The 24,612-nt window shown below is 40.5% G+C and overlaps 1 protein-coding gene across 1 annotated transcript in view; it reads right to left on the bottom strand.

Annotated features, from left to right (window-relative positions):
- LOC136260079 (uncharacterized) overlaps positions 1-24,612 on the bottom strand; it is a 109,775-nt gene that overhangs the window by 42,566 nt on the left and 42,597 nt on the right. Inside the window, exons 9-11 of the mRNA XM_066053696.1 lie at positions 7,872-8,210; positions 6,621-7,007; positions 6,213-6,509 (exon numbers count right to left, since the gene is read on the bottom strand). Of these exons, the coding sequence (XP_065909768.1) occupies positions 6,213-6,509; positions 6,621-7,007; positions 7,872-8,210 (1,023 nt within the window). The remainder of the gene's footprint in view (positions 1-6,212; positions 6,510-6,620; positions 7,008-7,871; positions 8,211-24,612) is intronic.

The following is a 24,612-nucleotide window of genomic DNA, read 5'->3' as shown; positions in this document are numbered from 1 at the left end:
GTGATTTGTTTGCAGCTGAGCTCTTTCCAGAATGGTTTCTTTGTAGCTGAACTCTCTACAAAGTAACTTCTTCTAACTGATCTTTCTACAGGGTGATTTGTTTGTAGCTGAACTATCTACAAAGTAACTTCTTCTAGCTGATCTCTCTACAGGGAGATTTGTTTGTAGCTGAACTCTCTACAGGTGATTTGTATGTAGCTGAATTCTGTACAGGTGATTTGTTTGTAGCTGAATTCTGTACAGGTGGTTTCTTTGTAGCTGAACTCTCTAAAAGGTAACTTCTTCTAACTGATCTTTCTACAGGGCAATTTGTTTCTGGCAGAATTTTCTACAGGGTGATTTCTTTGCAGCTGAACTCTCTACATGATGGTTTCTTTGTAGCTGAACACTCTACAAGGTAATTTCTTCTAACTGATCTCTCTACAGGGTGATTTGTTTGTAGCTGAACTATCTACAAGGTAACTTCTTCTAGCTGATCTCTCTACAGGATGATTTGTTCGTAGCTGAATTCTGTACAGGTGATTTGTTTGCAGCTGAGCTCTTTACAGAATGGTTTCTTTGTAGCTGAACTCTCTACAAGGTAACTTTTCTAGCTGATGTCTCTACAAGGTAGCTAGTTTGTAGCTGAACTCTCTACATGGTGGTTTCTTTGTAACAGAACTTTCTACAAGGTGACTTCTTCTAGCTGATCTTTCAATAGGGTGATTTGTTTGTAGCTTCACTCTCTACAAGGTAACTTCTTCTAGCTGATCTCTCTACAGGGAGATTTGTTTGTAACTGAACTTTCTAAATGATGGTTTCTTTGTAGCTGAACTCTCTACAAGTTAACTTCTTCTAGCTGATCTCTCTGCAGGGTGATTTGTTTGTAGCTGAATTCTGTACAGGTGATTTGTTTGCAGCTGAGCTCTTTACAGAATGGTTTCTTTGTAGCTGAACTCTCTACAAGGTAACTTCTTCTAACTGATCTTTCTACAGGGCAAATTGTTTCTGGCAGAATTTTCTACAGGGTGATTTCTTTGCAGCTGAACTCTCTACATGGTGTTTTCTTTGTAGCTGAACTCTCTACAAGGTAACTTCTTCTACCTGATCTCTCTACAGGGTGACTTGTTCGTAGCTGAACGATCTACAAGGTAACTTCTTCTAGCTGATCTCTCTACAGGGAGATTTGTTTGTAGCTGAACTCTCTACAGGTGATTTGTTTGAAGCTGAACTCTCTACAAGTTAACTTCTTCTAGCTGATCTCTCTACATGGTGATTTTTTTGTAGCTGACCTCTCTTCAGGGTGATTTGTTTCTAGCTGATCTCTCTACAGGGTGATTTTTTGTAGCTGACCTCTCTTCAGGGTGATTTGTTTCTAGCTGATTGCTCTACAGGTTGATTTGTTTGTAGATGAACTCTCTACAGGGTAATTTGCTTGTAGCTGAAATCTTACTTTATGTCTAGTTTGTAGCTGATCTCTCTACAGGGTGATTTGTTTGTAGCTGAACTCCTTACATTGTGTGTAGTTTCTAGCTGATCTCTCTACAGGGTGATTTGTTTGTAGCTGATCTGTCTACAAGTTGATTTGTGTGTATATAGATGATCTCTCTGCAGGTTGATTTGTTTGTAGCCGATCTCTCTACAGGTAATCTGTTTGTAGCTGAACTCTCTATAAGGTGATTTGTTTGTAGCTGATCTCTCTGCAGGTTGATTTGTTTTAGCTGAACTCTCTACAGGGTGATTGCTTGTAGCTGAACTCCTTACATTGTGTCTAGTTTCTAGCTGATGTCTCTACAGGGTGATTTTTTGTAGCTGAACTCTCTTCAGGGTGAGTTGTTTCTAGCTGATCTCTCTACAGGTAGATTTGTGTTGATTTGTTCATTGCTGATCGCTCTAAAGGTAATTGATTTGTTGCAGTTGAACACCCTGCAAAGTGTTTTGTTTGTAGCTGATCACTCTAAAGGGTAATTTGTTTGTAGCTGAACTCTCTCCACAGTGACTTGTGTGTAGCAGAATTCTGTGTAACTGAATTCTCTAGAGAGTGACTTAATTGTAGCTGAATTCTCTACACAGTGCATGACTTGTTTATAGCTGAACTTTCTTCAGTGTGACTTGTAATGTTCTGAATCTCTATAGTGGTATATTTGCTTAACTCTCCACATGGTGACTGTCTTCTTGCTGAACTGTCTATAAGATTAACTGTTTGCAGCTGAACTCCCTACAGAATAACTTGTGATGTAATAAAATTCTATAATGGAGTAAATAAATTAGCCGAATGCTCTATTAGGGTGACTGTTCTATTAGAGTATCTCGATCTCGCATTTGCTACACGGAGTTGGCTTTCGAATCATAACTCAGTGGTTTGTAATCCGATTCTTCTGTACTACTGCAAGGACTTTCTATGAAGATTATTCCAGCTATGCACCGATTTTCAGCTCATTGCTCTAAGCGGTTTGCCTAGTAGGCGTGAAAACTAATACTTTTTTATTCATAAAAATCGATCGCGTAATTGTGACACAGGTTGGGTTTTGTGTCATATCTCCGTGGTCTTTATCTCGATTCCTTTCAAACCACCAAAAGGCACTCCTACGATGGTTACTCCATCTACATAGCAATTTTCAACTCATTCCATGAAGCGGTTTACCCTGTAGGCGTGACAACAAATCGATCTTGTTTTACGCGAATAATCGGTCATAACTCCTGAACCATTCATCGGATTTGTACCAAAGTTGATGCTAGGATTCGCCTTTGGACTCCCTTTCTGTGTGCCAAATTTCAAGGCGATCGGAGTACGCGTTTGCGTGTTATAGCAATTTTTGCAAGTGTGCGAAAAGACGAAGAAGAAAAAAAAAACGAAGAAAAAAAAACGAAACTTTGGCAGCTCGTATCTCGGAAATGGCTGGAGCGATTTCCTTCAAATTTAGAATGTAGACTCCCTTGGCTGGCGGGCAACTGTGTAGCAAATTTGGTTCCAATCAGATAAGTGATCACCGAGATACAAAGGTGTGAAAATGACGTTTTCGTTCTTCCTGTCAATATACTCACGGTATGGCGCGCCGGCTTCTTGGGCCGCACGACACACTACCGTGTGTCTTGATACTCACGGTGTGGCGCGCCGGCTTCTTGGGCCGCACGACACACTACCGTGTGTCTTGATTTGTACATTTACTGATAAAATATTTAAAGTACATCTACTTCATCTTTTCTTCTTCCTGTAGTAAAGAAAAAAACATAGGTTAAAAAAGTCCCAAAGCTGGCCATAGGCCGGCTTTGGGGTATACAAATACAAAAAGAAGTGAAATCTAATCCAAAACAGCCAAGCTGTAAAAAAAGTGTGCGGCCCTCAAAAAGGCTATGGTGAAAAAAGATGTGAAATCCAAGGTGGCGGCCAAGAAATGGCTGTGATGGTAGGTTAATGGTAAAAATTTTAATAACAACAATTCAGGTGAATTTTGGTGCCACTTGGTCAATTGGCACAAAATTCACCTGAATTGTCGTTATTAAAATTTTACCATTAACCTACCATCACAGCCATTTCTTGGCCGCCACCTTGGATTTCACATCTTTTTTCACCATAGCCTTTTTGAGGGCCGCACACTTTTTTTACAGCTTGGCTGTTTTGGATTAGATATTTATTACATGTCAATTATTCCCTATGGATAACTTGTTTACAGCTGATCTCTCTACTGGGTGACTTGAAATGTAGCTGAACTCTCTACAGGGTGATTTGCTTGTAGATGGATTCTCTGCAGGATTTTCTCTCTACAGGGTGACTTGTTTCTAGCTGAACTCTCTGCAGGGATATCTGTTTGTAGTTGAACTCTCTACAGGGTGATTTGTTTGTAGCTGAACTCTTTACAGGGTGATTTGTTTGTAGCTGAATTCTCTACAGGGTGATTTGTTTGCAGCTGAACTCTCTACATGGTGGTTTCTTTGTAGCTGAACACTCTACAAGGTGACTTCTTCTAGCTGAACTCTCTACAGGGTGATTTGTTTGCAGCTGAACACTCTACATGGTGGTTTTTTTGCAGCTGAACTATCTACAGGATGGTTTCTTTGTAGCTGACCTCTCTGCAGGGTGACTTGTTTCTAGCTGATCTCTCTACAGGGTGACGTGTTTCTAGCTGAACTCTCTACAGGTGATTTGTTTGCAGCTGAAGTCTCTACATGGTGGTTTCTTTGTAGCTGAACTCTCTACAAGGTGATTTCTTCTAGCTGAACTCTCTACAGGGTGATCTGTTTGTAGCTGAACTCTCTACAGGGTGATTTGTTTTCAGCTGAACTCTCAATGTGGTGGTTTTTTTTGTGGCTGAACTCTCTACAAGGTGACTTCTTCTAGCTGAACTTTCTACAAGGTGATCTGTTCGTAGCTGAACTCTCTACAGGGTGATTTGTTTGCAGCTGAACTATCTACACGGTAACTTCTTTCAGCTGATCTCTCTACAGGGAGAACTGTTTGTAGTTGAACTCTCTACAGGATGATTTGTGCAGTTAAACTCTCTACATGATGGTTTCTTTGTAGCTGAACTCTCTACAAGGTAACTTCTTCCAGCTGAACTCTCGACAGGGCGATCTGTTCATAGCTGAAATCTCTACAGGGTGATTTGTTTGCAGCTGAACTCTCTACATGATGGTTTCTTTGTAGCTGAACTTTCTACAAGGTAACTTCTTCTAGCTGATCTCTCTACATGGCGATTTGTTCGTAGCTGAATTTATTTCTCTACATGGTGGTTTCTTTGTAGCTGAACTCTCTACAATGTGACTTCTTCTAGCTGAACTCTCTACAGGGTGATCTGTTTGTAGCTAAAATCTCTACAGGGTGATTTGTTTGCAACTGAACTCTCTATATGATGGTTTCTTTGTGGCTGAACTCTCTACAAGGTAACTTCTTCTAGCTGATCGCTCTACAGTTTGTAGCTGAACTATCTGCAGGGTGATTTGTTTGTAGCTGAACTGTTTATAAGATTAACTGTTTGCAGCTGAACTCCCTACAGAACAACTTGCAATGTAATAGAATTATATAATAGAGATATTTCATCTCCATAACAACCATTTTCAGTCGGCCATATTGTTGCGCAGATTTGTTGAATTTGTACACACGGGGTCTACGGAGAAGGTTAAAATTAGGTGCTGCGCGTGTTCCGAACACAACTAACAGAAAATACCATGGTGGATGGACATCATAAAAGGTTAGTACTAACATATATAACAGACTGGCTAACCTGTAAAGCGGCTCGAAAATTCCCCATACAACGCTCGATACAGTTGCACAACAATATGGCCGACAAACGACATAATAATCGAGGAATTACGGTGCCTAATTTTGTTACTATGGAGATGGAATATCACTATGGAGTAAGTCATAAACTAGCTGAATGCTCTATTAGGGTGACTGTTCTATTAGAGTATCTCGATCTCGCATTTGCTACACGAAGTTGGCTTTGAATCATAACTCAGTGGTTTATAATTCGATTGTTCTGTGCTACTGCAAGGACTTTCTACGATGAGTATTCAGCTACATACCAATTTTTAGCTCACTGCTCTAAACGGTTTGTCTAGTAGGCATGAAAATTATTGGTATTTCTATACACGAATCTCGATAGCGTAATTGTTACACACCTTCAGTTTCGTGTCATTCTCAAATATCTCTATTTTGATTGCTTTCAAACCGCCAAAAGGCACTTCCACAATGGTTGATCTATCCACAAACTGATTTTCAACTCATTCTATGAAGCGGTTTACCCTGTAGGCATGACAACAAATTGATATTGTTTTATGCGAATAATTGGTCATAAATCCTGAACCGTTTTTTGGATTTGCACCAAATTTGATACTAGAATTGGCCTTTGGACTCCCTTTCTGTGTGCCACATTTCAAGGCAATCGGATTATGCGTTTGCATTTTATAGCAATTTTTGCAAGTGCGCGAAAAAACAAAGAAGAAAAAAAATGAAGAAAAAAACATCAAAACTTTGGCTGCTCATATCTTGGACATGGCTGGAGTGATTTCCTTCAAATTTTAAATGTGGACTCCCCTAGCTGGCAGGCAACTCTGCAGCAAATTTGGTTCAGATAAGGGATCCCCAAGATACAAAAGTGTGAAAAAGATGTCTTCTTTCTTCCTGTCAATATACCCATGGTGTGGTGTGCCGGCTTCTTAGGCCGCACGACACACTATGGTGTGTCTTAATCTCTCATTGTTAATACATGTACTATATATTATTCAAAACATACCCATAATGATAACAGTGATCGTCTCACTATCACTTCCTATAGAATTAGTCACAGTACATGTGTATGTTCCATTATCACTGATAGAGACATTATTAATGGAGTAGAGAGCACGGAACACTGCACTAGTACTATTATGAGTCACTGTAGTGATACTAGTGGACTGTACTATTGGACCACTATCCTTCCTCCATGTGAATGTATCTGGGAGAGAACCTCGTGAGGTACAGGACAGTCTAAGGATAGAGCCAGTATATGCTATTACAGTAGATGGTGATGGAGGGTCTATTATTGGAGCAGCTATGAAGAGAAAAATGACAATCATTATGCTTCATTGCAAAGCAGCATCTACTAGTACAATTTTTTTCATTTCTAGTAATAAATGCAACAGCTCACACTCCAGTGACTCACTTCTTCCACTAAAGTACACACCCAATCTTGTTGTCTGGTTCATTATTGAACTGTCCATTATAACACATGTGTAAACACCTTCTGCAGTAGTAGTAAATGCTCCACACTGCCATAAGTTGATCACTCCAATATAATCAGTAAGATTTGCTGCTTGAGACTGGATTAGATCAACAATGGGAGGTTGACATAATCCATAAGGTAATTGAGCTCCATTAAAGTACCATATACCCAGGTCAGTATTATTATCGGTACCAGTAGGTCCCAGTCCAGACACACAACGAGCAAGTAGACCATTGATAGCATGTGAAGTCACATATGAGTAGTCAGTTAGGAGATTACCAGTAACAATTTGATCATTACCAATCAATACTCCAGTCATTGCAATACCTAGTAGGTGTATACCAAAACTATTAGAACACATTTCAGTAATGAAAGCAAAGTTTGTTCTATTTCAGATTCTCTGTGATGGTTTTGGTTATAACTAAGGACTTTCTCACAATGTTCTAATTGCTGTTGTACTGGTTAAACTACAACTAATGATATTATTAGTCATGTAGTAAGGGTTTATTTAAGCGGCCAAATTTCTCTAAAGCAGGGAGACCAGGGATGCAATTTATAATGTTGCCAGTATCTGAATGGTGGTTAGTTTATTTAAAAAGTAAAAGGGCCATAAAATTTCAATTACCAAACAAGGGTTACCAAAATACAATAGTGTTTTGAGCATCCAAGCTGGCATGGGAGACAAGTGATGATACAAATCATTGGCACAATGCAATAATCATCATACATATGAAGCTCCATGCATGTTTCCTTCCACCAGTCGGATAATTTTACACCGGAATTTTATTTTGAGAGGCATGTATAACATCTATGAAGAGAGGTTATAAATATCCTTGTGAATAGTCTAACTCTCATTTAAATATATGTCATGGAGTTATGGTAGCTAGACCAAATTGCTTTGAAAATTTAACACCTACGAAGAAAAACAAACAAACAAACATCTAAAGCAAAAGCAAGTGCCCAATGACTGAAAAAGTCTCTATAACAGCCAAATGGTAAAAGAGTGCAATCTTAAGAAACCCCAACTTTAACAGCAACAGAATCAAAGGTGGCAGCCATGCAATGATATTAATGTCGATCAGTTTTAAATGACAAACAACAAGAACAAGTGATGTCATTGTTTAAAGTTAACTAAGTGAATTATCAGTATTACAACAATGTTCCAACACATACATACAACATCATACTTACCCGATATACGAAGTGTTAATGGTCCACTGGTATAGTCAACACCACCAATGGTTACAGTACAAGTGATGGTACCAGCATCCTCTGCAGTTAGATCATTATCAGTTACAATTTGTGTTGTCTGACCAGTAGGAAAACAAGCTGGATTACCACCATTATGAGCAGGGTTAGTGTAACATCCTGTAGTGTTCCACTGGTAGTTGGTTACTGTAAGTGTTGACCCATCAATTGCTGTTGCCATACATGTCAGAGTGACACTACTCAATATGGGATAGTCATGTGTGTCATTAGATCCACTAACTGGTGTACCAGATGGGGTACTGACTATGGTGACTGAAGCAACTACAAAATAATAGGGTACAATGCTGCATATTCAGATATATTTACATTTTATTGCATGGAGCACTCATCCCGAATGTCTGATCTAACAAGTGCAAGAGTTACATTAAAGCAAGAATGAAGACAGTAGAATATATCAAGACACTCAGTAGTGTGTGATTCTCCAAGAAGCCAGCACGCCATATTGTGGGAATATTGATAAGAAAATGCAATTTTTGTACATACGCAGTTCCAGGATCCTTCATATGATTAATTTGAAATTTGTAAAGTGGGTCCAAAGGAAAATTACAGTACCTAGATTGATGTGAATCCCATCAACACTTTATTAGTTCTCATGCCTACTACTGCTAAAGAGAATGAGTCACATAGATGGATTACTACTCAGTATAAAAGGATCAGATTAAAAGCCACTCAGTTATGATGTGAAAACCAACAGGAATGTAGATAATTAATAAAGTGACTTTGATGTTGATAGCAAATTGACAACTTCAGGTGACTTGTAATGTAGCTGAAGTCTCTACAGAGTAAGTTGTAATGTAGTTAATTTCTCTACAGGGAGAGTTGTTTGTAGCTGAACTCTCTACAGGGTGACTTGTAACATAGCTGACTTATATTATAGCTGACCTCTCTGCAGGTTGACTTGCTTATAGCTGAACTCTCATGGCTACAGAGTGACTTGTAGCAAAGTTGAACTCCCTACAGGGTGACTTGTTTGTAACTTTACTCTCTAAAGGGTGAGTTGTTATGCAACTGAACATTGTAATAGAGTAATTTATTAACACAGATCAGAACTTTCCCCAGTAAAATAACATACTCTCTACTGGGTGACTTGTTACATACCTCTACAGGCAACTTGGTATGGAGCTGAACTTTCTCCAATGCTAGAGCATTGGAGAAAGTTCAGCTCCATACCAAGTTGCCTGTAGAGATATGTAACAAGTCACCCAGTAGAGAGTCTGAACTTTCTCCAATGCTATAGAGCATTGGAGAAAGTTCAGCTCCATACCAAGTTGCCTGTAGAGGTATGTAACAAGTCACCCGGTAGAGAGTTCACCTGCAAACAGGTAGAGTTCACTTACAAACAAATCACCCTGCGGAGAATTTAGCTACAAACAAATCATCCTGTAGAGAGTTAAGCTACAAACAATTCACCCTGCAAAGTTCAGCTACAAGGTAGTCACCCTGTGGAGAATTCAGCTACAAACAAATCACCCAGTAGGGAGTTCAACTACAAGCAAATCACCCTGTGGAGAGTTTAGCTACAAACAAATCACCTTGTAGAGAGTTCAGCTACTAACAAATCACCGTGGAGAGTTCAACAACAAATAAGCCACCGCCCTGTAGATTTGTAGAGAGTTCAACTAGAAATAAGTTACCGGTAGAGAGTTCAGCTATAAACAATCACCCTGTGGAGAGTTCAGCTACAAGCAAGTCACCCAGTAAAGAATTCAGAAAGAAGTTACCTGTAGAGAGTTCAGTTACTAACAAATTAAAAGTTCAGCTGCAAACAGGCCATCTTGTAGAAAATTCAGTTACAAGCAAGTCACCCAGTAGAGAATTCAGCTACAAACAAGTTACCTGTAGAGGGTTCAGTTACAAACAAGTCATACAGTAGAAGCAACAGTTCATAATACAGTAGTGGGGGCCCGTTACTATATTATGAACTTTTGGTAGAAGTTCAGCTACAAAAATTCGCACTGTAGAGAGTTCAGCTACAAACAAGTCACCCTGTAGGGTGTTCAGCTACAAACAAATCCCCCTCTAGAGAGTTCAGCTACAAACAAGTTACCCGTAGAGAGTTCAACTACAAAAAGTCACCTGTAGAGAGTTCAGCTGCAAACAAGTCATCCAGTAAAGAATTCAGCCACCTAGTAGAGAATTCAATTTAATTAATTATTATTATTATTTAAAGTACCATTATTTAATACCAAAGATGGAAATTGGCAAGATCCATGGCATTTAACAGTAGAATTGAACTCAGCTACAGACATATCACCCTTCAGCTAAATACAAGCTAGTTATTTGGTAGAGATTCAGCTACAAACAGGTCATCTCTAGATAGTTCAGCTACAAATAGGTCACCCGGTAGAGAGTTCAGCTACAAACAAGTTGCCCTGCAGAGAGTTCAGTTGTGATTCAGTAGAGAAAGCAGCTATAGTTCAAAAAACTCACCCTGTAGAAATTTCAGCTACAAACAAATTTCAGCTTCAAACAAATCTCCCTCTAGATCTAGAGAGTTCAACTACACACATTGTAGAGAATTCATCTATGAACAAATCACCCTGTAGAAAATTCAGCTACAAATAAGTCACTCAGGAAAGAGTTAAGCTACAAACAAGTCACCCAGTAGAGAGTTTAGCTACCAAAAAATCACCCTGTGGAGAGTTCAGCTACAAACAAATCACCCTCTAGATTCAGAGAGTACAACTACAAAAAGTCACACTGTATAGAGAATTCATCTACAAAGAAATCACCTTGTTGAAAGTTCAGCTACAACTAAGTCATCCAGCATATAGTTCAGCTATGAACAAGACACCCATGCAGTAGGGAGTTCAGCTACAAATAAGTCACTTTGTAGAGAATTCAGCTATAAAAAAATCATCTCAGTAGAGTTCAGCTACAAACAAACCTACAAACAAATCACCCTATATAGAACTCACCTACAAACAAATCACCTTATGGAGAATTCAGCTACAAACAAGCCATCATGTAGAGAGTTCAGCTACAAACAAATCACCCTGTAGAAAGTTCAGCTATAAGCCAGTCATCCGGTAGAGAATTCAGCTACAAACAAGTAACCAGTAGAAAGTTAAGCTACTTTTGTAACTAAGTTATTTAGTAGTTTAAATAATATAACTAGTTATATAGTAATTCATAAATGGCTCAGACCACGGAGTGGTTGCCAGCTATTTGGAATTATATGAAGAAGGTGAAGTTGAGCATATCAACGGTATTTGGCCAGTTCTCTCAGTTGAACAGCTTTTCGCAGTAAAAAATATCCTCCGGATAAAAATAAAAATCCACAATCAAACCACCCACTTCGGCCTTTTGAATAGCTGCAACTATTCCCTACGGGATGGGTGGGTGGGACCGTTGATATGCTCAACTTCACCTTCTTCATATAATTCCAAATAGCTGGCAACCACTCCGTGGTCTGAGCCATTTATGAATTATAATTCAGAAGGCTCAGTCTCACATATCAACGGTGTTGTTTGTAGCTGGTTGACTGTGTTGGCTGAACACCACTCTGCCGAATGATGGGTTGTCTGTTGGTCTATAGTAAAATCGTTGAAAAGTTGACTCAGGACTCCAACCTGCAGCTTTGAGGATATCTGAGGTGGAAATCCCTGCTGATGCCGCTGCAGACGAGGAGGCTCCTCTGACAGAGTGAGCACCAAGTATCAATGCCTGAAACTTCCAGTAAGGCTTGAGCCATCTAGCCACAGTACTTGAAGACACCGCCTTATGTGGCTTGATGATTGCTACCAACAGTTTGGTTTCCCTTTCCCGAAGGGGTTGTATTCTACTCTCATATTCCTTCAAGGTTGACACTGGACACAATCTACTCCCTCCTGGAAGAGAGGGAAAAAAGAAATTTGTAATCTGTGATGTGGACCTTGACTGTTTGGCCATGGTGCTTGGATAAAAACAGACTCCGTCTGGCTTGTACACCCATTTGGATATATCCAGTTTTGACAGATCAGCTGATCTTGATGGGCGAGACAATGCAAGCAGCATTGTCACTTTCCATGATAGGTGTTTCAAGGACAACGTCTGATTGTCCCCTAGTGTGTCAATGTAGTTTAGCACTTTCTGAACATCCCAGGTCTGTGAATAACGTGGCAGTAGAGGTCTGGCATGAAAGACTCCCTTACAAGCCTGCAGATCAGGGGGTGTTGGCCAACTGTGTAGCCATCGATCTTCTCATGAACTGAGGAAATTGTCGACCTATAGGCATTTACAGAGCTGTATTGGTATCCCTCCTTGTAGAAGTATGCCAGGAAGTTTGCCACCTGGGCTATAGGGCTACGAAAGGGATCTGAACCCCGTTCAGAACACCAGCAGTGCCACTTAGTGAATAATGAGTCATAGGACTTGTTTGTTTTAGTCCTCCAGGAATTAAGCAAAAGTTCTGTAGCTTCCTCCGAAAGCTGCTGACCTCTGTATCTCTCCCTGAGATATGCCATACGGCTAGTTGTGGGAGCATCAGCGAGTTGTCCCTGTTGACCATTATCTCGGTTTCTGTTGTTATTAGTTTGGGATAATCCACCAACATGTATAGGAGTGTGGGATACCATGGTTGGGATCTCCACACTGGTGCTACCAGCACTATGTTGGCTTGTTGAGTCTGGACCTGAGAAAGTGTCCGGCCTATCAGATTCCATGGTGGGTTGGCATACCCCTTGATGTGGGTCCACACTTGGAGAAATGCGTCTGTTGCTTCTGCAGATGGATCTGGCCGCCAACTGAAGTAGCGTGGGCACTGGGCAGACAGACGAGTCGCAAAGAGATCCACTTCCAGTGGACCAAAGTTTTCCTGTATTTTGTGGAATATGGAGGGAGACAGCTTCCAGTCTGTCCTGTCCGTCTGGGCTCGTGATTCTGCATCTGCGATAGTGTTCTGGATTCCGGGGAGGTGTTGAGCTGTGATATGTATATTCCTCTCCAGACACCACATCCACAGATCTTTGTCAGATTGACCAGGTCTCTTGAGACTGTCCCCCCCAGATGGTTGATGTAAGCAACTGCTGTGGTATTGTCGATCCTCAGCAGGATGTTTAGTTTGGACTTGTTTTTTGCAAATGACTGTACTGCTAGTCTTGCTGCCAGCAACTCCAAACAGTTGATGTGGAGGGTTACCTCCTTCAGTGACCATGCTCCCCTTGTGGTTTGTATTCCACAGCGAGCTCCCCATCCCTGCAGTGATGCATCGGAGTTGATAATCATGTCTATCTCCCTCTTGAGGAGAGTCTTCCCATTCCATTTGGACATCTCTGTGTCCCACCATTTCAGCTCTTCCAAGCTGGCTGGCGAGAGGGTCAGTGTGCCCTCGTAATCCTGGGAGTTGGTCTCCAGGGCATTGGAGAGAGCCATCTGCAGGTTTCTGTAAAAGAGGGGTGCAGGGGGAATTACGCATGTCGTTGAATTCATTTTGCCCAATAGGCGTGCTAGTATTCGGGCTGAGGTTGGCCCCGCCATCCTCATTATCTGTTGAGACTCTGCTCGAATCTGTTTTATCTTGGCAGGAGGAAGTCGTAGCTCCATATTGATGGAGTTGACTGTGAGACCCAAGAACTCTATGGTCTGATCTGGGGTGAGCACAGATTTCTCTGTGTTGATGATGAATCCCAGACACTCTAGTAGGTATACTACAACTTGAGACTGATCCAGAGCTTGCTCCTTGGACTCTGCTATAAGGAGTATGTCGTCTATGTAGACAATCATCCGAATCCCTCTCTGGCGTAACACAGCCAGGGCTGGTTTCAGAGCCTTTGTGAACACCCATGGGGCGGAGCAGAGGCCAAAGGGAACGCAGGTGAAGCGGAAGGTTTTCCCTTGGAATTGAAACTGCAGGTATCTCTGATGTGATTGGTGTATCGGAATTGCAAAGTATGCGTCCTTCAGGTCGATCTTTGCCAGCCAGTCTCCCTGCTCCAGAAGGTCCTTCAGGGTGTGAATGCCCTCCATCTTGAAGTGCTCTGGGTGAACAAAGCTGTTTAGCGCTTTGAGGTTGATGACAGGTCTTTGCCCCCCATCCTTTTTGGGTACCAGAAATATGTTTGAGTAGAAGTCCCTCTCCGAGGGGCACTCCACAGGTTATATCGCCTGTTTCTGTAGGAGTTTGAATATTTCCTCCTGTATTAGTGTGACCTGCTCCGAGGTATAGTGTGGAGGAGTTGGCCGTGACTCTTGGCGTGGCATTGCCACAAAGTCTATCCGGCATCCCCGTACCGTACTTAGTACCCACTGGTCCTGTGTTATGGCAGACCAGTTTGCCAAATAATGAGCCAACCTGCCTGCCTGCGGCAGGTCTGGTTGATGGCAATGTTCTACTCCGAGACATGCAATCTGATTCAATAGGGTACTTTTCCAATTCATTATCACACTTTTTGTAAAGGTGTGTGCATGAGTCACTTGTTCCAAGTGTTCTTCTGGAATAATTTTCCTTGGCTTGGCTGTCCTCTCTGGGCTCCTCCCCCTCCTCATGTCGGCTTGCGAGAGTAACCCCCCCGGCTGTTGGGGGGGCTTGGTCGAAAAAAATGGCTTGGACGTACCAAGGGTGGACCTCATTGCCTTCACTTGATCCACATGCTGCTTCGACTTTTGGGCAAACTCCGGCCCAAATAAAGAGGGCGACGCTTCTCCGAAGTTTGAGTCCTCCTCAACCAGTGGGAGCAGTGTCTTATTCATCTGTGAGATGACCTTTGTGCGTCAGAGGTGACTGATTCGGGCACTGGCATTTCCCAGTAGCTTAACTGCATCTGTGGCAGCACTAACAGTTTCCTTCGGGATGTCCTGCTTTGTTTCCAGGATGGCACTAAGTGGGGCAAGGGCATCAAGCACATGGGATTGAATTGTAGCCAACTCCTTGTCCACAGCCTTGGTTGCTGGTGGTATCTCAGTCTTGAGGTAGCTATCCAGCTGAGGTGTCCGGGATGCTGTCACTTTAGGAAGAGAGTACACATTCCTTACTTTCAGGCGGTCTGCATACTCCAGCCTACTGGTACAGGCTTGTGAGATAATAGACCCCGTCTCCTCAGACACTGCGGCTATGTTGGTGGGGGGAGCTTGGTGCTTACCCAGTCCCACGGGCTCAATGTTGGAGTTGTACTCCCACTCAACTACCTCACTGTATTGAGGTGTATCAGGAATGTCCTCCCAGGATCGGGTCCTCTCACGAGTGAGACTCCTTGAGTTTCTGTCATGGTGGCCACGTGTTTCTCCCCGAGGTGGCGATGCCGATCTACTCTGAGATCGCTCAGGTAAGGAGCTGGGGTACTCTCTCCGAGAGTGTGACCCGCCTCTGTGGTCCGAGCTACTCCGAGATCGTGACCTCGAGGGTGAGTGACGTCTGTGGCACCGGCGAGAGTGCCGCTTGCCATGCTTCTTCCGCTTCTCCGAGCGATGCTTCAGCTTATTCAAGTCATTCTGTAAGCCGTCGAACTTGTCTGAAAGGTTTTTGACTAGAGACTCTAGTTCAGACATGACCGTTCGAAATTAACTGCGAACATGTGTTTCAGCTAAGAAAAAGGCCGAAGTGGGTGGTTCGATTGTGGATTTTTATTTTTATCCGGAGGATATTTTTTACTGCGAAAAGCTGTTCAACTGAGAGAACTGACCAAACACCGTTGATATGTGAGACTGAGCCTTCTGAATTATAATTTGCAACAAGGATTAACTAACTGTCAGAAATTGTAACAAGCTGGATAGTTATAATTACTAGATGAATAAAAAATTGGAAATTTTAAAATGGGAATAGGGATCGCTGAAAAAAGCCACAAAACAAGAAGGGATCGCTGGGGTGGTAATGTAAACCACAAATGTTTTTTTTGACTCTGTCATAAATTTTTAGTTACATGCTCTGTCATTTTGAAGTGAGTCAAAATAAGGATTTGTATTTTATAATACCACCGACAGAGAGTCAAAATAGGGATTTGTGGTTTATATTACCACCCCAGAGATCTCTTCTTGTTTTGTGGCTTTTTTCAGCGATCCCAATTCCCATTTTAAAATTTCCAATTTTTTATTCATCTAGTTTATGTACTTTTTATTAATCCAGTAATGGATTATGAAGAAAACTGTTGTGAATAGTGTAATTTTGCATTCTGCATAGTAACACTGTCAGCATTTCAGTACACACATGAAACTGATCAAATTGCAATGTGCATACAGACTGAGAGTCTCCTAATATGAGCTACAATTTACATTACATGGTGCCTTTAATAGCTGTCAAATTCAGTACAAAGATTGTTATTATACACTTGACTGCATTATACATCAGGGTGAACTCCCTTCAGACTGGAAGAGGGCATGTGTAACACCAGTATACAAGAAAGGCTTGTGTACTAATCCGTTGAACTATAGACCTATATCATTGACTAGTATTTGCTGCAAGTTGTTAGAACATATCATCTCCTCAGCAATATCTTCTCACACTATTGGCTACAATATCATGTGTACAGATTTCTTTGATTGATAATGAAGACTGTGGTGAATAGTGTAATTTTGCATTCTGCATAGTAACGCCATCAATGTTTCAGTACAAACATGAAACTGATCAAATTGCAATGTGCATACAGACTGAGAGTCTCCCAATATGAGCTACAATTTACATTACTGGTGCCTTTAATAGTCAAATTCAGTGCAAGGATTGTTATTATACACTTGACTGCTTTATTAGAGTATTTACATGACTGCTCTATTATAGTATTTAATCTGGATAACCCGCCCACGTACAATAATCACGGAGTGAAAAAACCACCTTGCAATGAAGTCATCATCCCAGATTAAGCTTCCTGGTCTATACTGAGTTTAATAAAGACAGATTCTATTAGCCACAAGCTGCGCACATCAAAAAACCTAACTTTGAGTGCGATCTTGTATGGCTTCTTGAGTGTAATGGCATTTTGGCAAGAAGAAACGGCCCGGTTTGGGCTGTTTCTATCCGAAAACGAAATCAAAAATAGGTCATGGACATGCACAATGATCCATTCAGCAAGCCTTGCTACTTTTTATCCCAGGATTCTCCTTGTAAACTTCGTTATGCCTGTGAAAGAATAATAATTATACAACCAAGTAGTAAGAATAATAAGAAATGCGGTTAAAATTACGTCATTAATAATGAATGAATAATAAATAATAAATAATGTTTGAGAAAACTACGAGGCCTAGAGACATGAACTAAGCGGGGATAGATTCGCCTGTGAATGAAGGCACAACCGTATAATAAGTATGCCTGTTTGTGCTGATGACTTTACCGTACGTGTAATTCTATATAACGCCTGGCACCACGCCCTTGTTTAATTACAGATTGCTCGAACGAGAAGATTAGTAAACGTCCGCAGAGAGGCCAGGTGCCACTTTACTGGTAAGCAACAACATTACAAGTATGTTTAAATGTTTGTAACTGCATCTTTTGTGTGCAGGATATGCGCTCCAGGCGTCATGCAGTGAAGGACCAGCTGATGACCAGTTGGGATACCAGCTGATGCGCTTATAAACAACCAGCTGGAACAGCAAGGTAATGAGTAATGTAATACTTGTACTGGTAGTTGTATTATACGTAGGTCTACATCTTCATCCTTCATCTGGCTTGCTAGCGGCTGGAATTATTTTCATTATACTGACCGCCACCTTCATCTGGCTTGCTGGCGGCTGGAATTATTTTCCACTCGGCTTAACTACTAGTCTACTGTGAGTCTGTAATAGCTAAACAAGAAGCCGATGCAGTGCTGCATATACAACAATGCGTAACTATCTCCTGTATGTTGTGCATGGCTGTATGCATAATATTATAGACTGTGATCACTGTTCCAATGCCACACCGCTGATATACAGGTACATCACCAGTGGCCTCTAGTTACAACAGAGTCTGTTGTGCCATATTGGCTTGATTGGAATCAATTGCTAATTGTGCCTTCACCATATCCCTTATTCTGCATAGCCTCACTTCACTGCTGAGTCATCTTCAGAGACACGTCACACCTACAATATATAGTTACTTTCAATATAGCTAACTTAACTTGGTTTTTTGTGTAGGTTGTGTTTTAGTATTGTGGTTTTCTGATGCCAGTTAAACTCCCTTGCCTGTGTACGTATGCATATGTATCGTTTCCACAGGTACACGCACACTGCTCTGAGTGTTTCCTATGGCACTGTTTATACTTGCCCAATGGGTAGGTTGCAACATTGGTGTATGTACTTGGTTGTATGTGACGCGGTCCTAGTAATAATTATTATGAATAATAATAATATGAACAAATGGGCATATTTCAGTTTTGTCTGAAATACACATACTGTTTCCTTTTCACTTGATACTTACTAGTGGACCTATACTCATTGCAAAGAAACACTAGAGGGTTGTTTTGAGTTGAAGGATACTTTTCAAGGTGGTTTTTAGGTGTGCGTTCTATTAGGATTATTGCAAAAAACATGGGCTATCCCTATTATGAACCCACTATTGTGGTTCATGATACTGTTGGCCTGTTGAGAAAAGTTCATTATATAAAACTTGTACAACTATAAAAAAATGTGTGTTTAAAGTGAATCCTTTGCATCTCATTTCTCCTTCCTGTAATACCAATTTACCCTAGTAAATTTAAGTTAACAGAACAGGCACCATGGAAGAGCATAGCGCAGACATGCGCAAACGGGCCCATCTGGAATGTGCTATGAAACATTACACCACCTCTCTGCATGTCATGGGATAGCAGTTTCACACAACAATGAGCTGTAGCATGTGCCATTCAGCAATTGATATTGGCACCTTTATAGTGTTCAGTGGTTACAGTGATTTGAGTGTTCAGCAAGTAATCCTGCGATTGCCCACCCACCCCACCCACCCATTTTAAACTCCAATGTTCTGTGTTTAACAGCCAACCTGGCATCCCAGGATGGAGGGGTGCAGTAATACTGCCTGAAACATAACCATAATGCTGACGGGCATAGCCATCTCTCAAGTGCAGCCAATCAAAATGCAGAGATCAGAGGGACACCCTAACCATTTTACTTGAGGGATTTTGCATGCCCCAGTGAAGTCCTGGGTTTGCCCAATCTTTTCCCCCAAATTAGCCTATAAGCTAAAGTGTTAGTGTTCAGTGGCTTGCCTGAGATGTCAAGTAAAAAAAAAGACAAGTAAAAAGAGGCCCCAAAGCTGGCATATTGCCTGCTTTGGAGTACACAAATACAAAAAGAAGTGAATCTAATCCAAAACAGCCAAGTTGTAAAAAAGGGTGCAGCCCCATGGTGAAAAAATGTGAAATCCAAGTTGGCGGCCAAGAAATGGCTGTGATGGTAGGTAAATGGCAAAGATTTTAATAATGACAATTCAGGTGAAGTTGTTGCCGAGTCCTAGTGAAACTTGGAGGAAGCAGTACAAATTTACCTGAATTGTCGTTATTAAAATTTTGCCCTTTGCCTACCATCACAGCCATTTCTTGGCCGCCAACTTGGATTTCACATTTTTTTCACCTGGCTTTTTGGAGACCACATCTTGTTTTTTACAGCCTGGCTGTTTTGGATTATATATATTTTGCTAAATTGAGTTTTTAGTCATGTGCATTTCATAAAAAAATTGAAACTATTATCTACTCAAAAACAGCCAACTTGTCATCATTACAATTAATTGGCCATTTCTAGGCAGCTGCCTTATGATTTCACAACTCTTTTTACCCCTGACTTCTGCACCCTTTTTACAGTTTGAGTAGATTTCATTTCTATTTGTAGTTGAAAGTCCCTACAACAGGCTTTGGGACGTATGTTTTATTTGTCTGTTTCCTTTACTACAGAATGAAGAGAAGACTCATTTGTATGTGTCTATATTTGAATTATTTGTTGTTTCAGTTACATACGTATAACAAATTCCATCCAAAACAGCTTATAGCTGTAAAAAAGTGCACGTCCAAGTAAAGCAGTGTTAACTGCGACAAAAAGTAATGATATCATAATGCGGCCATGTACAAGGTGTGCAAGTTGTAAAATTAATATTAGCTAATCAGATAATACAATAGTATTGTTAAAATGTTAACGAGAACTATGTGATACTGCTAGTTTTTAAGTGTGTGAGCATCTTCATAAATGCCACACAAATTTGATTCTCAATAAAGCAATGTGTAAATAGTTTGAGTTTGGCTGTCTTTCCTTTGTTCATAGCATTGCCGTATACAGGAAAGGGGCCAAAACTCAAACTATTTATTTCTATCAGAGAATCTATACACATTGCTTTATTGAGAATCAAATTTGTGTGGCATTTATGAAGATTCTCACACACTTAAAAACTAGCAGCATCACATACATTAGTTCTCATTAACACTTTAACGATACTATTGTATTATCTGATTAGCTAATATTAATTTTACAACTTGCACACCTCGCACATGGCCGCATTGTGATATCATTACTTTTTGTCAGAGTTAACTCTGTTTTACTTGGATGCACACTTTTTATACATTTATAAGCTGTTTTTGGATGGGATTTCAATACTTTTTGTTAGAGTAAGCATACACTGTTGATAACAGTAAGTGAGTTTCCATGGTTTTGACAGAGACCCCAGATTACAGTAACAGAATATTAAACTGTAATTTTAGAGGCATTCAACTGCAGTCAACTAACACCCATTTTAACTAGTAAACCCTTAGTAACACTTTGCCTTTCATCTTGTACTGCATTAGAACGATCAAGATAGTTTAATAGAGCAGTCACAAAACAGCTCTAACACAGCAATCAACATTACATGGTATAGTTTAAAATACTAACTACTTACAGACTTTACAATATAAAAATACAGCACTTGTAGAAACGTGACTGTTCTATTAGAGTGATTGACTGCTCTATTAGAGTATCTCAATCTACTTCAAGCATTGATTAATTCAAGCGAGAAGCCACGCCTCTGCCCATATCAATAGGAGCTCTTGTGAAATGACATGAGAATAGTAGAGAAATGGCAAGTATGTACAGAGACAATAGAGGGGCGCGTAATTATGTCCTGTTGTAAATAAATGCCTTAAAATTTATATTACTATTAAATAAGCGCACCAGAATAGGCTGTGATCTTTGCAAGGCTGTTGTCTCATTGTCTTACAGTGAAAACTGGTCATTATTCAGGTAAGGACAAAATTTTCTGACCTAGCTTATTAAGGAGGTGGCTGCATTTTGCGGCCTTAAAATGGTAAGAAGCATGCTGTTCTAACTGGCTATAGAGATGGATTTAGTGTGTGACAACGTATGAGACAGTGAGTGCTGGCAGCAAGGGGGGGGCAGCCTAGCACCAAAGGCACTGCTTCAGACGTAGGCAGTTGGCTGTCAGCCCAAAGTGTAAAAATTTTTACTTTTGGTCCTTATAAGCTCCTGATGAAGAAAATGATGAAGTCATTATCCATAGGATATATATTTTTCAGAGTATCGGTTTCAGTTCTACTATATAGTAGCCAAGCATAAGATGAACATAACACAGCATTCCAGTGGTTTAGTGGTGACCACAACACTGCCTGAGTTAAACTGTGGTGAAATTTGAGACTACCAGAAGCCCTGGAATGCCTTCAACACATGAAATACCAAATATCTAATGCCTGGCTTTTACTTGGTGGACACTTGTACAGAAGGCTGCCTCTCTAAGATGGCCAACTTTTAAATTCTCTTGTGAGACATTTATATGGTTAAATCAGCGCCTTGCTAAAGCAGCTACCTGCTTATTATAAGCCAAGAAAATTTGGCCCAAAAGTAACCATCTTACTGTACCTACTTATCTGGTTTACTCATGTACGGTACTGCTCAAGTACAATGTTGCACTTACACATGCAAGTTTGCTTGAGATTTTAAAAATCACTACCTAAGGGGCATGGCAATTGTTTTGGTCACAATTCTCGTGAGGACAACAGCTTCCACACAGTCTTAACAGTTACAACGCCTCTTAATTTTTAAAATCTTGAGTAAAATTGTGGATGCGAGCGAGTGCGATGTTTTGTTTCGGCAGTGCCGTATATATGGTAGCCATATCAGATACTGCCTAGCAGTGACACATCATGAGTATTTAAGTCACAATGTGTTACTTTATCATCCATCTAAATAGAATATGTCATTTTGTGTACAGAGTAATCTGCCACAAGAAGTGACCTGAGTAAGGTTTCAGTGTATATTGTTAACCATTAATATTGTTCACTATTGTTAACCGTATGTACAGTGAAACCTCACTTAGCGGCCACCTCTTTAATAAGACCACCTCGTTATATTGGCCACTTCTAGTAGGTCCCAAATATAGCTAAGCAGTACTTTATGACCTCATTAATAAGGCCACCTTGTTATAAAGGCCAAATTTTTTGGTCCCAGAGCTGGCCCTATTAATAAGGTTTCACTGTACTTATGTGCATTTTTATTTTTTGTAACTTTTCTTCTTCAGGTTTACTGATCGGCACTGTGAAGCATTGTTGACTGGTCCATGTATAATGTGGTGACTTCAGTATGTTACATGTCTTGTATGCACATGTTGTAATGTGTTGTAATGTGTCCACACATCTTAGAAATAAATATAATTGTATAATACTTAGTTCCATTGTGCCACTGGGTCGTAAGTGGGTTGAGTATGGACATTTGGGTCACATTTTGTCCTGGCCAAGTGGATCTCATCCACTGACCAGGACAAAATGTGACCCAAATGTCCATACTCAAAAAAGACAACTCAATAAGCAGGTAGCAGTGTATAAATTCTTAATTCGGAATTGGCATTTCAAGAGGTTGTCTTTTTATACTGGTGGCCATTAAGACAGGTTGTACTGATGGAGTGTACATACTAGAGATGCAACAATATCCTCCACTTAGTGTCGTTTGATAGTGATGCAATGGAGACTATGTATTGTTGTATTTAGATACTATACTATTATATTGCAACTCTAGCACATAATTATAACAGGAATGTTGGTTAACTGTTTAGACACACTGGAGTCACACCCAGTAATCTGGATTCTACAAATGGAGTCATACCAACTTGTTGTCATTGCACTTACTCATTACTCCCATTGTGCTTGGATGAATATACATGCTGTCGTGTGAGACTTGCTACCATGGCGGGCTACTGGAGAAGATTTTCATAGCAGTTATATCACAGTCATTATTGTACAATTCTTACATCATTGTTGTGAAAACTGTTTGGTATTCATGTGTCCTCTGTATGTTGCAATCACATGTGTAATTTTGTGTGGGGGTGCTATAAAATGCATGGTGACAATTGTAAATTATCAGGTGGTTTTGCACACTTCCTTTTAGGTTAGCTATATGTGCTAATTACTCGCAGCTTGTGTCAACAACTGGTAACCGCAGTTGTGCTCTGGGTCATTCTTCAAGCCTCACCATTAGAGAGCAAATTACGTGGGGGAGACTAAATTCAAATTTCAAATCGAACGATGGTATGCATAGATTATAGACTATAATCTATGGCAGCACACTTCTTTATGGCTACATGCACTGATTAACTACACACAGCCCAGTTCATCAATAACCAGTGACTGCAGTTGTGCTCTGCGTCATCCTTTAAATTCCGAGTTAAATTCTTACAGAGAGCAAATTATGTGGGGGCGACTAAATTCAAATTTCACACTAGCCATTCTTGAAACCTTATGCTTCAATCTCAATGAAACTTTTAGAACAGTTTAAAGACACATTGCCCTACATGCTAAGTGAGTATTGTGGAAAACAACAATATGGGTTTTGTATTTAGCCTCTAGGTCAACTGAGGACAACTGAAACTTCATTTGGTGCTGAAATTATGACTGCAGGGTAATGATGTATGGAGATAGTACTGAAGCGATAGCAGGGCAATCAATGTTCGGAATGCACAAAGGAACACAAGGCATACACCTGCGGTTGCGTCTAACCGCATGCAATTAAAAAAATTAAAAAAAACAACAACACGAAACATCCCCTTTGATGTCGGCAATCTCGATCTCAAAACAATTGGCATGGATTTGCTTCACTACTTGTGTGGTAGTTACTAGTGACATGATGAGTTCAACTCCAGAGTTTCAGAGGGATAGCGTAAGTGACGGGTGAGTTACAGGAAGGCTAATCCTCATGTGTAGTGGTCGCATCATTTATTGACTGTAGTGCGCGTTTCTGCTTTACTGGCCACGTGACTCACTACCGTGAGTCTTGATTCTTGATTTACAACTGTAATATGTATCATCATGTAGCTAAAACATTCTACAGGGTTACTGGTTATATAGCAACATTCTTGTTACGTAGCTGAATTCTTTTCATGCATGGTGACTTGTTTGGCTGAACCTTCTACATGGTGACTTGTTGTGAACTGAACTCTATTTGTTTTTAGACTACAACAAGTTTGATGATTGGCTGAAAAGGTGGTCTCTAAATCCTGTAGTGCTATGCTCATGTCCAATAGAGACCACGCTCTGAGGCAATACAAAACATAGCAATTACGCCCCTGTAACATTGGCAACGCATGGGTATTTAAATGACTAGTAACAGCCGTACTGAATTAGAGGGAGGTGTAATGGGCTTTTTTGTACTAACCAACACTACATTTCTTGTTTACAAGCAGCTGCCAAGGCACATTGAGTTGTAGTCCAATTAGTTGTACTTTGAAACATAGCACACGCCTGTAACATTGGAAATGCATGGGTATTTAAATGAGTAGCAACAGCCACGCTGAATTAGAGGGAGGTGTATACGACTTGTT

Source organism: Dysidea avara, chromosome 7, assembly GCF_963678975.1.
Source record: "Dysidea avara chromosome 7, odDysAvar1.4, whole genome shotgun sequence".
In the NCBI taxonomy this organism is placed as follows: domain Eukaryota; kingdom Metazoa; phylum Porifera; class Demospongiae; order Dictyoceratida; family Dysideidae; genus Dysidea; species Dysidea avara.
This window is presented reverse-complemented; position numbering and strand designations above follow the sequence as displayed.